Source organism: Lingula anatina, chromosome 4 (assembly GCF_051362555.1).
Source record: "Lingula anatina isolate TDL-2025a chromosome 4, LinAna3.0, whole genome shotgun sequence".
Lineage (NCBI taxonomy): Eukaryota > Metazoa > Brachiopoda > Lingulata > Lingulida > Lingulidae > Lingula > Lingula anatina.
The window spans coordinates 25,919,522-25,934,684 of NC_141770.1; the positions used below are offsets into that span (position 1 = coordinate 25,919,522).

The 15,163-nt window shown below is 38.2% G+C and overlaps 1 protein-coding gene across 1 annotated transcript; it reads right to left on the reverse strand.

Annotated features, from left to right (window-relative positions):
- Nucleotides 1-907: 907 nt before the first annotated feature.
- On the reverse strand, nucleotides 908-14,732 carry LOC106157844 (sodium-dependent phosphate transport protein 2B). The gene is made up of 8 exons (XM_013533612.2): nucleotides 14,252-14,732; nucleotides 6,290-6,443; nucleotides 4,735-4,863; nucleotides 4,370-4,513; nucleotides 3,820-4,127; nucleotides 3,322-3,457; nucleotides 2,935-3,078; nucleotides 908-2,477 (listed from the first exon to the last, which is right to left on the reverse strand). Exons 1-8 carry the CDS (start codon nucleotides 14,294-14,296, stop codon nucleotides 1,600-1,602), a joined length of 1,938 nt encoding a protein of 645 aa, XP_013389066.2. The 5' UTR covers nucleotides 14,297-14,732; the 3' UTR covers nucleotides 908-1,599.
- Nucleotides 14,733-15,163: the final 431 nt, after the last annotated feature.

A 15,163-nucleotide genomic window follows, 5' to 3' on the forward strand; every position in this document is an offset into this window, starting at 1 on the left:
GCATTAGAACCAAACGTGTTGTATATTGAAAGCGTTCTTTATCAAAGTGCTATTAAAGCGTTTTATACATTACCGTACCGAGGATTGCAATTGTTTTTTTTTTTATTCTGAGATGCCAATCAAAGCTGGAATACGCTTTTTTTAGTTTAGCGTTATTATCATTATAATGCTTTTTTTCCGCAGTATAGTTTGAAAGACAGATTTATAAATTTCTTTTAATTTACAACCGTGTTAAAACGGAAACATTCACAAAATATTATAAAACGCACGGTGCACGTGTGACCAAGTTTTGGCATATTTAATACTCAAAAGTTAAACAGCTGAATTCCCAAAGTTAAATCTGTCCAGTGGTTCCAGAAAACAAATGCTTGCAGGTAGTGGGGATTTTTTTCTGGTTATATTGTCTGTAACACTGTTTGCAAACAAAATCAATCAAGTTATAGCATGAAATTCAGTTCCAATTTGATAGAATTTTTAATGAATTGGTCAACCATATTTCAACCTAACGGAGGCGCACATAAATCTCTTTTTTGACAAAGATATCTTAATAATAAAAATAAGAGTGGTTGAAACAATTATTATTAGATAAAAACAGTCTGTATTCCAACGAGCTTGACCGAAGGTTTGAAGTATCGTTGTGTCTGCAGTAACGGCGGTGATATGGACATGTACAGGTCATAAAAGCATCAAATTTAAAAGCTGAATAAATTTGTGAAAATTTGAGCTAAAATTTTGCCTTGATACTCATAACCAGCAGCTGGTGCTCTTTTTTTGTGGCTAATGTTACGTGTAGCTAATATCAGATTAGCGTTACATACACCTGCACTTGTATACAATAAACTGACGCCTGCTTGTATAATTTGATATAATTGTTAGATCACAATCAGAACATAATATCTTTCCACAATTGATGTTCTTCATTTATTGACATTGGCATTATTTTACACGTGCACGTATTAAAATATTACTTTTTTATGTGAAATACTCAAAAATTAATATACATAAACTCTGCTATAAAAATCATAAAAGTGGGAATGTTGGTCTTTATCTAATACGGTGTGCATTCGTCAGTCCGATTTGCTACATGTTTGTGCAAAATATCTAACGAAGCTCCCGAGGAAATTCGACAAAGATACATTTAGTTATATACAGTATATACACCCTCCACCGATATAGATATGAATGAATGTGGTGCAAAATTTGAAAAGTGTTTGTCTTTTCGAGTGGGTTGTTTATAATTCTTAAGTTAAAATTGGAAATCCAAAGTTGAAATTGGAATGTTCAAACAAAGAGAAAGTTTATACATGTAGGTTAAAGGAGTGTAAGCGTTATACTAAACAGCTTACATATCACAGAGTTCTTAACTGAGACGTGGAATGGTTCAATGATCGTCGTAGACCTTTAATCAAAATGATATTTTGTTCAAACTCAACTGAATATTCAATTCAGTTTCGAATATTGCCTTAGGGGGACAATAAAATATTTAAGAGATTTAAACACCTAAAAAGCAAAATTATATGCAAAAATAAAAGTCACAGTGGAGGATTTTTTTACACAAAGCCTGCGGGAGAATGTTATTTCTAGTGAGTAAATATCAATTTAAAGTTTGTGTTCTTCTTCAAAGGCCTTGTTCGCGTGACCATTTTGTTTCTCTGTAGGTTTGGGCTCTTTTGATTTACAACGCTTACAACAAAGCAGCTTACTAATCGCCCTGTCATAAGGCTGCAGAGAGTGTAGCCACAAAGGCAGCCAGTCCCAAGTTCTCAGCTTTCTCGGCAAACACCGGGAACATTTTCGTTGACACACATTTATGAGAATGATAAGTAAGAACAGCAGCAGGAAAGTTCCCCCCACTCCCACCATGACCCACAGACCAGCCAGCGAGAGTCCAAACACTGCCAGCGGCAGGATAAAGTACATGGTTATTAAGTAAAACAAGGCAAACCAGCGGTACTTAGCTGTGGTGTTCCCCAGGGTTTTGGCCATCTTTATCGGCACCCTCATAAATGGAATGGGATAAAAAATGAGAATGCCGCTGATGTTGAAGAAGAGGTGAACGAAGGCGATTTGTAGCCCGCTTTCAAACTTGGACCCGCTGGAGGCCAGAGCGGCGATGAGGCCCGTACATGTGGTGCCGATGTTGGCGCCAAGCGTGAGAGGGTACATACGTTCTATGCTGATGACGCCTATTCCAACGAGGGGTGTCATGGCCGACGTAAAGATGGAACTGCTTTGCACCGCAATTGTCATTCCCGCGCCGACCAACAGTGCGACGTACCCGGTTAAAAATGCCAATTTTCCCGGAAAGTCGGCGTTCAGGACCTTCTTTATGATTCTGGCTATGCTTCCCTTCAGGACAGAATGTAAAAGTTTCACTATCAAGGCCAGACACACGCACAGAATGAGGATGGCAATGATTAACAATACAATACCTGCAACAGTCTCGTCCAAATTAAAGTAGGAGAAGAGATACGTGCCTGAAAATAATATTTATGTAAACGTAAATAAACCAATCCATCCATAAAACTAGTTATAGGCCTTCATTTAAATTTGTAAATTTACCCGCCGAAGAAATAAAAGCGTATATAGAATAACTGAGAACCTAAATGACGATTGAAACAAGGTGCAAAATGCATGTACATGTATGTTCATGCACGCCTCAAATTTAGCACAAATAATCGCTGTGAAAATATAATTAGTGTTAAAATGCACATTAAAGTTTGGGTCCAAGAACATTTTCATTTGCGTTATGACTGGTGAAAATTCATTAAATCTTATGGCGCTTGTTGGTGAAAATGCGCGAGGCTGCGTATGTGTGTGGGTATGGGGCCCGGGAGAGGGGGGGGGGGGTGCTGGTTTGCAGCAACATATTTATTACATTGCATTGTCACCAAGGTGCATCAGCTACCTGCTGCTTTTAGTTCATCTACTTACACCTGCTGACCCCGACTGATTTTTCTTCCAATGTCGTTTGGTTCCACTTATACGACACTCCAGCAGGGGAGGATTCATTGTAGAATGTGTTATTTCCAATTAACCCTTTCACGTAGTTAAGCCACGTGGCATTATCTGATTGTGCTGAAACGTAAAGGAATATATTCAATTTGAAGTCAATTGATTCGATTAAGTCAATATCAATAACTTGGACCCACAGACAAAATAATTTCTAAACAGAAAAAGTCGAGGCTTATTTACTCGTGCCGTTTAATCATACTGGCAGGCCATGCAACGCTACGCAACGTTATACTGTAGTTTATCACTAGCGGGGCCAGGCCTTTGTGTTAAAGGGGGGTGTGTGTGTTTAACATTGCGTTTTCTTACCCAATGGAATAGTAAAATTCATGTGCGTCGTTTCGTTGTAAAGGACGGTCTTAGTTTTACACCATTCCAACTGTAGAGGTTCTGACGCTTTTTCAGTGTCTCCGGCAGCAATAGCAATAATCACGTTCTTGTCAAGCTAATAAATGAGAATGTGCTGTGTATAATTCACAATGCTGTTAATGATAGTGTCATTTTACCAGCTTGCTACTGTCTTTCAGTTTTTAAAAGTAATTAGCTTTAGATAAGCTTCAGTAGGCCTATGAAAGGAAGCAAAAGTAGACTGTAGTTTGAAGTCTCCTGTGAATTTAAATTAAATGTACAAGAATATATAAAACCCTCTTAAAACATTATATCTTATATCTTTTTTTTTTTTGAAGTAGTGTAATTTTAAATACGTGGGGTTGTAGGAATTAGCATGATTACAAGGTTGAATCAAATTATCAGTACACATGCGTACAGTAGGCCCAACACACGTATTTATGTCCACAGAATACTCACTTTTATGAGGAGCCCTGTGAAAGGTGAAGTGACCAGCTTGAAGAAATCAATCTTGGCACCTGTTGTAATCAGAGGCATACTGTTGATAAGGAGGTCGGTTAGACGGTACATGTAACCGGAAACAGCTTCCACCGGGAGAAGCACGAGGACGCACAGCCAGTTGAACATGTCGTGGACAGTGGCTCCCGCAAACGCGCGCCGAAATTCGTTCCTGTCTGCCGACTGCCCCATGGCGACTATGGTGTTGGTGACGGACGTGCCGATATTGGCGCCCATTATCATTGGGATAGCGGTAGGAACGCTGATGACTATAAATATTTATTAATAACATATAACTGACATGTTCTTCGAAATCATGTAGTGTGAAAAGGAGCAAAATGACCAATCCAACCAATCCACATCCCTCAGATAACTGTAAAATTTCACCACAACAGTAAAAAAAAAAAAAAAAAAAAAAAAAAAAACGACTCAAAATTGTCAATTGACAAACGAAAAACAAACAAAATTTACGAACTAGTGAATATTTTAAGCAGTATTTAAAGCTACTCACTATTCGACGCCACCATTGTGACAATAATTGAGGTAGAAGTTGAGGAACTTTGGACCAGTACGGTGCCTAAGACACCAATCATCAGGCCAGCCACGTCGTTACCAAGGATACTGTCCTCGGAAAACACAGTGCCGGCAGCGCGACCTGGTGAGTGAAAATGTGGCGCATATTATTAGTGTGGGAGTTAAAGAGGGAAGTAAGAAAAATGCATTTAGCTTTATAAATAGAAAGCTTCTCTTAAAAAGAACACATTAACATACAGATACATGCATATTATGATAAAGTTATTTTTGTGTTTTAATGGGCGGCAGACTCAAAGGCTACATTGAATTAAAAAATGACATCAAAGCTTTTCGGCAATTTACCCCCAATGAGTTGGAAAGACGATCCTAGGAGGTCCAAAGAACAAATGAACAATAGCAGGAGGGCGACCAGCCCTATCGCCTTCAACAGGCTGATCAGTACTCGCTGTATTTTCTGGGCTCCTGTTAATTCTGGAATAAATGTAAGGGAAAATGAAATTAGAAAGTAACTTTACAAATCTTAAATATCAATTTGTTTAAATAAATTTCATTTCGATATTTTATATGTAATTCTTATTTTCGAGTAAAACGGAACCTTGCCTTTAAAATAATAAGTTAGGCAGAAGATAATTTTAAATGAGACTAAAAATGGCTAACGTCTCGAAAATGTTATATATTAATTTGAAGTTTTTTCTTTATAATATCACTTAATCTACTAATACCGTCATTAAAAGCCTGCAAGTAAGGGAATTTAAATATTTTAAACGTGTATTTAGTTGATATTAAGTTCAGCATTCAACAAAGTTCACTTTAACACGATAAAATAATACGCTATCTCTGCCTTTAACTGTTTTGTTTCAGCAACCGACGGTCCTGTCTACTACCTTCAGATGTCATTCTATTAGTACTCACTACAAAACATGCAAATCAGAAGATCACCAGATATGCTTCACATTTTAAAAAGGTAAATATTCCAGGCAATGTGTTTATTTCCCCAGATAAAGAGGAAGAAGAAGAAGAAAACGAAATAGAAAATGTGAAAACAGACATTTCAGCAAGCGAACAAAGTGGACAGTTCTCAGCGAAAGAACAACCAAAATCAACAGATTTAAGGAGATCCCAAAGAGCAAGGAAAATCCCTGAAAGATTCAAGGAGTTTGTGTTATAAAAATGTTAAGTTAGCTACCAAGTGGTAAAGACCTGGCTTAGAGAGTGATGTACTGGCAACCGCTCCTCTCTTTTAGGACTTAATTTTACTTCTTTCTCAAAGTAATTCAAACTGTGACAGTGAACACTAAGATCACAAAATACTGCAAAGTGCAGGACTTTTATCATTTGTTTTAAGAGATATTGATTTGTTATAACAACATTTAAAGTTTCAAGTTTGTATTTAAAAAATGAGAGAGAAATACAGAACAGTTGTATAATTTAAGTGATTTTATTCAAGAATCAGTTACCATTGGACCAGTAACTGCTAATGTGTCACATTTTAAAAGGCTTACATACGATTCACATGTGGACTTTTGTGACTTTTGTGTCAGACACCGTGCATGTATAAATATTATTTTTAATTTACTTTTCAACCCCAGGTAAAAGTAATTCAAGGTGGGGATGGATGTAATGTAGTAATTTGACTGTATGCGCGTGTTATATCTTATGTGTAGAGTTCACGTCATCAGTTATACACTTGAGTTAGTACAGACGAAATAAAGAGCACCACCGGCTCATCGAGTCACTTTATTATATTTACTAAGGTCAAGGTGACCCTGGCTATCTTTTGGTCTCTCTGTATCAACTTCCACCGCTTACATAATTTGCCGGCGAAATCAATTATGGAACAAGGTCCATTTCAAAGTTTCTAGGTGATAATGATATTTGACCTCAGGTCACGCCCTACCTGACCAGGGGGGACCAGAGTCCTTGAGTTCGGGCAGAGCCCAGGGGTCAAACGGTTCCTCATCCTGGTGTTCCATGCCCTCAGCCGTCGTGAGGTCGACCTGGGACTCGCCGGTCTGACCACTGCCATAGTCTGCTGGGGACGCAGTATGATTCTGAAATAGAGTTTTGGTGTGCTAAGAATAAGAGGGGTGTTAAATGTCTAAAGTACGGAGCTTTTTTAGTATCATATTAACTTTTTTTATTTTCATTTAAGTTTTATGTTATGGAATTTTCACCGCGGTGAAAAATAATTTACACCGCGGTGGAAATACTCTTCACCGCGGTGGTAATTCCTGGCCATCTCGGCCCGGGTAATGCATACATGTAGGTTATACGAATCCAACATTAACCAGATGTCTGGAAAGGACGTTGATAAAGACAAGCACATGCACATGCACGCGGTTTAACCGGTCTATGTGCCAATCATCCCAGGAATCTGGAGGAAGCGGGCAGTATTCGAATAGATTAAAAATCACCGAAATGCTGCAATGTTGTACGTGGCTTTTCCCTTTATAATAACTTGCGTATTATTGGGAATATTGGTAGAAAGAAATCTTTACGAAGAAACTGAGATTACATCTATTAAGATAAGATCTAAGAAACACATCACAAAAATATTTAAAAATACATTGTCCAAAAATAACGTTAAGTATTTAGTAATAACAATGGGATTCCCTTTGCATAAAACTGCAAGCGGGACTTTTTAAAATTATATAGGTGGTAAATATAGATGGGAAACTTAAGTTAACGGCAGTGGCCCCACGAACAGATCCACCAACCTTGTGTGTATGTAACAATAGCATGCACAGTGACGGAATCTGGCAAATGTAAGGTTCTCATTACCTATTCATCACCCGGGCCGAGATGGCCAGGAATTACCACCGCGGTGAAAATTATTTTCCACCGCGGTGAAAATTATTTTCCACCACGGTGAAAATTAATTCCCACCGCGGTGTAAATTATTTTCACCGTGGTGAAAATTCCATAAAATAAAACTTAAATGAAAATAGAAAAAAGTTAATATGATACTAACAAAGCTCCGTACTAAAGGACCGTCCACAATGTATTTTGTTGAACTAGCTTATGCCCACTAACTCCAAGGGGACTCCCGCTTAATGCAATCAGATGAACAGATTAACACGCCTCTTTTTGGCGTTGAGTACAATTTATAAAAGCTGGTGATTATACGAGTGGGTTTAAAACAAGTCTGTTAACATGACTGCAATCAAAGACAGTCACCGTAGAGTTAGTATGCATTAGCTAGGCCGACAAAATACATCGTGAACAGTCCCTTTAGCTTTCTCTTAGACAGAAAATGCTGCTACTCCATTGTTGATATACTTCGCCATTGGACTAGGGACTTGCGTGATAAATACCAATTTTTTCGAGTTATATGAAAACCAACAGAGCAGAGAAAGCGCATTCATGTACTACTGTACATGTAACAATAGTTTCAATATATATATTTTAATATGTTTGCATCATGAAAAAGGTAAACAACAACACATGAATGCTCAATGTAGCCTACTTTGATACATGGATGGTACAATAGTACTTGCGTGCATATGGATATGACACGGTGATGCGCAAGAATGTTGCTAGGATTCTGTTGACTTATGAAAACCAATTAAACTCAGGCAGACAGGTTCTACCAGCAAGTAACATAAGATAATTTAAGTTGATGCTTACTAAAAGTGGAAGGGATTTTATCCATTCATTAATCGTTTAAAACAATTTAACATTTTCACGATACATTATAAGTCCTGCCCTTGACACTGATACAATTTTTCTAATTTCACAAATGGGGCAACATCCTAATGACCTACTTATTTTAAAGTGGATAACCTGTTATTACATGCGAAACCGCTTTAATTAAACGAGCTTACGTTTGGTACTTTTGAGATAAAAGAGCCCTACACATTTATCAGGGAAAATTTCAGATATGCTTCACTTTTGCCTCTATGCTTATGATAACTATCATTGAATTTGCCTTTGGGAATAAAATTTTTCATATATTAAAAATGATTCAAATATGGAACAAACAACATGTGTTACTGATACATTGATACTCCAGAGTTCTTCACGGCCACGCAGATGTTGGAGTTACTAGTCTACTATCAGTTACAATTTGACAGTGTACACATTCATCCGATAATAGAGGTGATGAGTTACGTTCTTCACCAATGTGCCCTAAATAAAGGTTTGTAACCAGAAAATATTTTTAAAAATTACGGAAATCAGTCTATCAATACTCCAGTTAGAAAAAAATCAATAGAGAAATAAGCTGAAGATAAAAGCTACCGATCATAAGCCCAAAACAAGTGTTTCAGACACCATATCGTACATTAAGTTAATCCCAGACTTTACCCATGTCTAGCCGTCGTTTTATCTGAATTGCGTGAACTGATATCGTCAAGTGTTTAGAAATAAGCAAACAGAGCACGATCCACAAGTTATATACGCTTGAATTGATTGTTAACGTCCCCAGCTCGAGGGAGGTGGGAGGGTGATGGGAGTTTTTTTGTATGCTACCCATCACAGCCGCGTCTCGTCCTATACGCCCTCTAAACTGTACCCCATCTTGCCTCAGGTTTCTGCCTTTAAGTGCTATGCAGGCATGCGCACATGTACTGCTGTAGCTACTGCGGTTAGAATCGAGCCCGTAAGGCCGAAAACTTCACCCCACCCCCAAGTAAAGGGGGTTGGGTCGTGTCCCCTTTTCGCCAATTCGCCACCATGTTTACTTGAACACAATTTAGGTTTGAATTTGGTGTAACGTCACTTTTGCTGTTAATGTCATTGTTCACAAAGAATCTGACATAGAAACAATTTATAGAGTAAATGTATTCGAAACCTTAATAAGCCCAAGTCAAGTGAATCATAAACCATACGGTAAGTTAATGCCAGACGTTATCCATGTCTAGCCGATCGTGTTATCTGAATTGCGTGAACTGATATCAAGTGTTCAGATATAAGCAAACAGAGCACGATCCACAAGTTAAATACAACTTGAATTGATTGTTAACCTCCCCAGCTAGGGGGAGGAGGGTGTGGGAGTTTTTTTTTTTTTGTTTGTTTGCTACCCTTCACAGCCGCGTCTCGTCCCTACGCCCTCTAAACTGTACCCCCATCTTGCTTCACATTTCTGCCTTTACGTGCTAGGCAGGCAGGCGAACATGTACTACAGTAGTAACTGCGGCTATTACCGAGCATATAAGGCCGAAAACTGAGGAAATACCCCCGTCACTTCACCCCCTCCAAGGGGTGGGGCGAGTCCCCTTTTCGCCGATCCGAGGCCACGTTTACCTGTACAGATTTCAGGTTTCAGTTTGGTATGTTTTAACTTTAAAAAGTGTAACGTTACTTTTGCTGTTAATGTCATTTGTCACAAAGAATCTGACAAGGAATCAGTTTGTAGTGTAAAATGTATTCGAAAACTTAAGTTCCCTCTTTTCAAAACAAGTTCACGTCTCTCTCCTAGTCTCCTACTTGTAGCATCACTCAATCTTCCCCTCTATCTCTACTAATAATCAACCAATTACACAATGTTACGAATCGTTTGTTGTCCAAAGCGCATGTTGATTATTTTAACAGTTATGAAAATGAACCTTACATCTCCGTTAAGTAATGCACACTTTTCTCCCGTGTTCATTTCATATTCTTCCTACTGAACAATCTTCCTTGTCGCCGTGTTTTAATGAAAGATATAAATAAACATGTTAAATCTGCTGTTATCCAGGCAAGGGTAAGATTAATATGCCTACTAGTACCTGGGACCTTTTTGATACGTTATCATAAAATCACCTTGGGTTTCAGGACCCTGGCGGTGTCAAATATTTCTTTGGTCAAACTATATGAGCATTTATCGCAATCAAAATAATGTGAAGGAAAAGTTGGCTAATTCCTTTCTACCACAGCACATGATAGTCAAATTATGCTAATGAAACATTGACATTTTTTCTCTTCATATAAAAATATCGCGTCCCTTCCCCTTTAGAATAACACAGAGATTTGTGATTATCATGAAATAAAATGGTTAGGTTACTTATAAAGAATAGTGAAATAAGTTTTACTCGTATTTCAAGCTTTTGAGTTTTTTGATTGTCTTATAGAATGTTTTGATTTTTCGGTTTGGATCACGGTTCTAAAGGACGGTAGAAGATAAAGCAAGATCGAGTTTTCTTTCGTGAAAAAAATTACATTCAAGAACTTATTATTATTGTTTTATTAGTTTTTTTTTATAACGGCTTCGTTTTTATTAATATTTGTTTTTATTGTTTTGTTCAAAGTTTTTTTTAGATAAAAAATTAAATAGAAAGTATATAATATTATGGCTTCAATTATCACTAATGACTGTCTTTATGACAATACGCAATGTTAAACGCTAAACCGGAAATAACTCACACAGAACGAAATGAGGGCTTCTACCCCTAACACTTCGTCTATGTTTATACTATTATTATTTTAAATTCGCTTGAGTGTAACGAATTAGAACATAAGAAGTGTTTGTTTCCTGTGGATGTTATGTATCCACGGCGCATAAAATATGAAGATAAGACAATTGTTTTAGAATGATTGAATTTTAATATGATTGAAAAAGAGGTGGAAATGTTGATAAGAAAAGAAAACTCATTCGGCTCATTTGACCACATGCCTGACACAGTCTCCGGCATCAATTTTAGACAAACATTATTGTTTGATATATACATTTGATAGAACCGTGGTGTATATTAACAAAGTTACTTCCAAAGTTAAATTAACAAAGTTGCTTCCATGTAATTACTAAAATATATGTGTCCAGTAAGATACAGTCAAATGGTTACTAGCGTTTACCGCTACAAAATAAAAGTAAAGCTGACATCCTGTATACCGCACTCCACATGCGTCCCTGCGAGGTTTAAATTAGAGACCATTTCCAGACGCTATCATACTAATTTTGGATCGAACTATCTCCAAGGGGATTCTCACTTAATTGCAATTAACTAAAGCAGCTTAGATGTCTGTCAATCCTACTGAAGCAGATAGCAGCTTTAGTAGGCGTCCCAGTCATCTAAGCCACTTAACCTGAAAGCAATTTAGCGAGAAACCCTGTGGAAAAGGACCGATCCTGTTAGATCGATCTAGGGATGGGAACCCAGTCTAAGACGCCTGGTCAATTTTTGGCTCTGATACCACGTCCCCCGGAGGCGGACACTCTGACCCCAAGGCCATCCGATCAGCTTTAACATATCATTTATTATCTAATTTGTCAAGTATTTAATTTTTTGTACATGACAGAGCATTGCCTATTTCGGAGTGCACAAGAGAAAAAATTGACAAATCCCTGTGGAAGGAACTATAAAAAAACACACACACACATGTAACCTTGGTTGGTTACTAATTTTTAAGAGAACGGTGGCTTGGAAACGCAGAACAACTTCTAGTAGATTTTTATTCTTCACACACGGGCTACAGGCTGGCACGCAGGCAGAGACAGTCGGGGTCTCTCTCTCTGTATCTGAGAGGCCCAGAATTTATAGGGAATCGCACTGATTCCTGCGTGCCCAAAAACTATTAGTAAACGTACATGATTTAAAAAGAAGACAAATAAAACTGAATACAGGGACTATGTCATTTGTCATGGTAGCCCTGAACATAGATTTATTCTCCAAGTAGGAAGGCTACATAACGCTCGGACCTGGGATTGGCCTCAACTGAAATTTCCCCAGGTGTAGTGACTGTTTCTGGTGGAAGAGATCAAAAGAGCGAAATGACTATAATGAGGCCAAGTAAATTTCTACAATTTTATAGTCGTCATCTGGTTTCCCTTTCCTGTCATCTGAAAGGGGTGTATCTTCAATTATTTAAATTAATTACTCTACCGAGATTTTTGTTTCTAATTTTGGTTTCTCTTTCGTGATTGAAAATGTGATTTAAAGGCAGAGACAAGTTGTAGGCTATAACACTACTGTGTCATACATAGAAACAAATTTTTTTGAAGTAGTATTTTACAAAATGAAATGGTTTTTGTGCACAAATAACTAGCTAATCTCGTTTCATGAATAAGGCGCCAACTGTTCCCAGTTATTAATGGCATGTGTTTGACCTGAAAAGATATAATATCTTTGATCAGCGTTTGTTGTGTGCTATCGTTACCAAACTTAAATGGTAATTATAAGTGGTGTTTACTTTACATATTTTAGGATTGCTAAGACAGATAAACTGAAGAAATCAGGTTTCATATTAACAATGCACATGTATCATTTGCAGGTGTAAGTGATGGGCAAGAAAATTACTCAAAAGGTGTGCTTGCTCTTTGAGGCAATATAATGGACCGTTTTTGCTATAAAAGTAATGTCTTCGATATTTAGCGATATGAATAGAAACAACCAAACCACGTGACGCACCCCTTGTTTGATGGGAGTTTAATCGCGCCAAGTGATCTACGATACAAATTATAATCATTTGAAATGTATACACAAATGGCTAAAAAATACAGTGGGGTTAAGCAAGTTAAGGTTTATTTGTAGCTGTAAAAGATTGTCCACCCTGCATTAGATTTATTCAAAGTGGTCAGTGGTGGTCAGGGGGTGAAAAAAAAAAAAAAACTAAGACAGGGCTTACCTATACCCGACCGCTTTTCACAGGGAGGTCTCTCGTGCATGACATCTGTCCAGTCTTAAAAGAGGGGAACAAAGGTGTCTTTATTCTGGCTTTTGGTCGTGTAGAGAGTTTGAAACTTAACCGAAAACATCGACATATAATCCACCTGACACAGTCCAATCTTCCGTTTGTTACATAAACAGTGAATACAGACTTTTTGTTGCTTTATCAGTGCAGAACAGTTAACACAGGGTGAGGAGACAAGAAAAGCAAGGTGATGACATGGTCAACTGTGATTATCACATACTAGCAATACCTCCACTCATTCGGCCGTGAAAGATGTTTTACTAATGTAGTTTGAGATTACAAAGAGCAGGGGTATCAAGATGTACAAGTGTAGCCTATTGTCTGGCACGATTGATGCAACGGCGGAATGTGTGTGTGTGTGTGTGTGTGTGTGTGTGTGTGAAGGGGGGAGGGGGGTGAAAGGGCAGAGCCGATACCTGCCCCTCCCTTCGCTTCTCAGATAACCAATTCTCCCGCTAGAAAAAGTCTAAGGAGCAAAAGACGAGGAAAAAAATGCGATTTTCCCATCATTCTGTCCTACATGTTACAGTTAAGATTCCTTGTCTACGGTTTTATATTGACTTATCCTCCTGCCCCACCCTAGCAAAATCCTAGATCTGTCATTGTTTATGTGAATTATAGAATATGATATGGGCGCTGATGCTTTGTTGAAGAGATCACCTTTAACAAATATGAATGGTTTAATACTTCTTCACACATTACGTCACTATGGCTTAATTTAATCACTCCTTTCACTTATGATCAAGAAATGCTTGCACACACTTTAAACACTACTGACACACACACACATCAGTGCAAGAACACGTGGACGAATGATTGCGCACAAAAGAATATTCCAGAACACGTATACATTAAATCAAAAACACATATTGTTCTTTCAATTTCATGTGCAATCCCACAAGCTCATTTTACGGATCAAGTACACTATGCTTTTTGAAACACTAAGTTTAATGAAAACACAATTACTCCTTCTGTTTTTTTTCTACATCGGGACTGTTCTATGTCATACTATCTTCACTCATTCCCACTTTAAATTTATGAAAAACAATTATATCTCTACTTAAATTCTACAGTTACTATGCACTATACGAGCAACACGCCGGGTTGATAGACTTTAAGTAGGTTATCGCCAACGCTTTAGATTCACCAACGTCTAGATGCCCACTTGAAAAAAATAGTCTACACAAGAGAGTCAAGTCCAACTCTCAACAATTCCTAAATATTCTCATTGATATGAATATTAATATCTCACCTCATCCACTGGGACAGAAACATTGAATCCTTTTTTAGTCGGCATCTTTCTTCGTAGGGGGTGTTGTAAAGAGGCGTGCTGGTTTTTCGGCTGTGCCTCTTTGACAAGTAGCCAGAACTAGAAGCTGTTTTTATAGATACGATCTTGGGTCAAACACTCATGGTCGGAAGTGGGTCCGTACACGACAGTCATATTTGCACAGCGCGCCTGATAAATATGTCGTCGTCGAAGGGAGAGAGAGAGCGGAGCCACTCAACCTTCACGTGTGGGACTTGCGTAATTAGTGGGTCAACAAATTTATCTTGACTCAGCGTTCAATCAACCATTTGTGTATGACATGTGCTGAGCACCATGACTCATTTTCCTACTTTCCTTTAAAATATCCATCGATAAAACGATTATTTTGATTGAATCTGTATAGACATACCCCCTCTGAATAAAAAAAAAAAGAGCATGCGTTTTTCTCCCCAACAGATGGCAAGGTACACGGAGATATCTATGGAAGGGGGGGTGTGAGTGAAAGGGGTTAAATATATAAGCAGGGGCGGATCCAGGATTATTTGAAGGGGGGGGGGGGAGGGGGTCCGCGGATTCACAGCCGACCCTTAACGCCACCCCCACCCTCTCTCGCTGAATGTCCTGAGTTGCCCCTCTCCCCGGGCCTACAAGAAGCTAGATATCCGGCTGTCAAGATATAGGCTTGCGTCACCTCAGAAGTCGATATGCCGATGCATGATAAACATCCTAAAGTTACCTTACCCCCGCCAGCTGATTGCTTTGTCAAAATATGTGGACCACTTGGATACCTGTGTAATATGTGAACCACTTAGATACCCGTGTAATACCTCTGGAGAGTTAATTACTTAAGCGCAGCCCCTTGATATGATACAAGGTGAAAGATGGAGTAGGTAG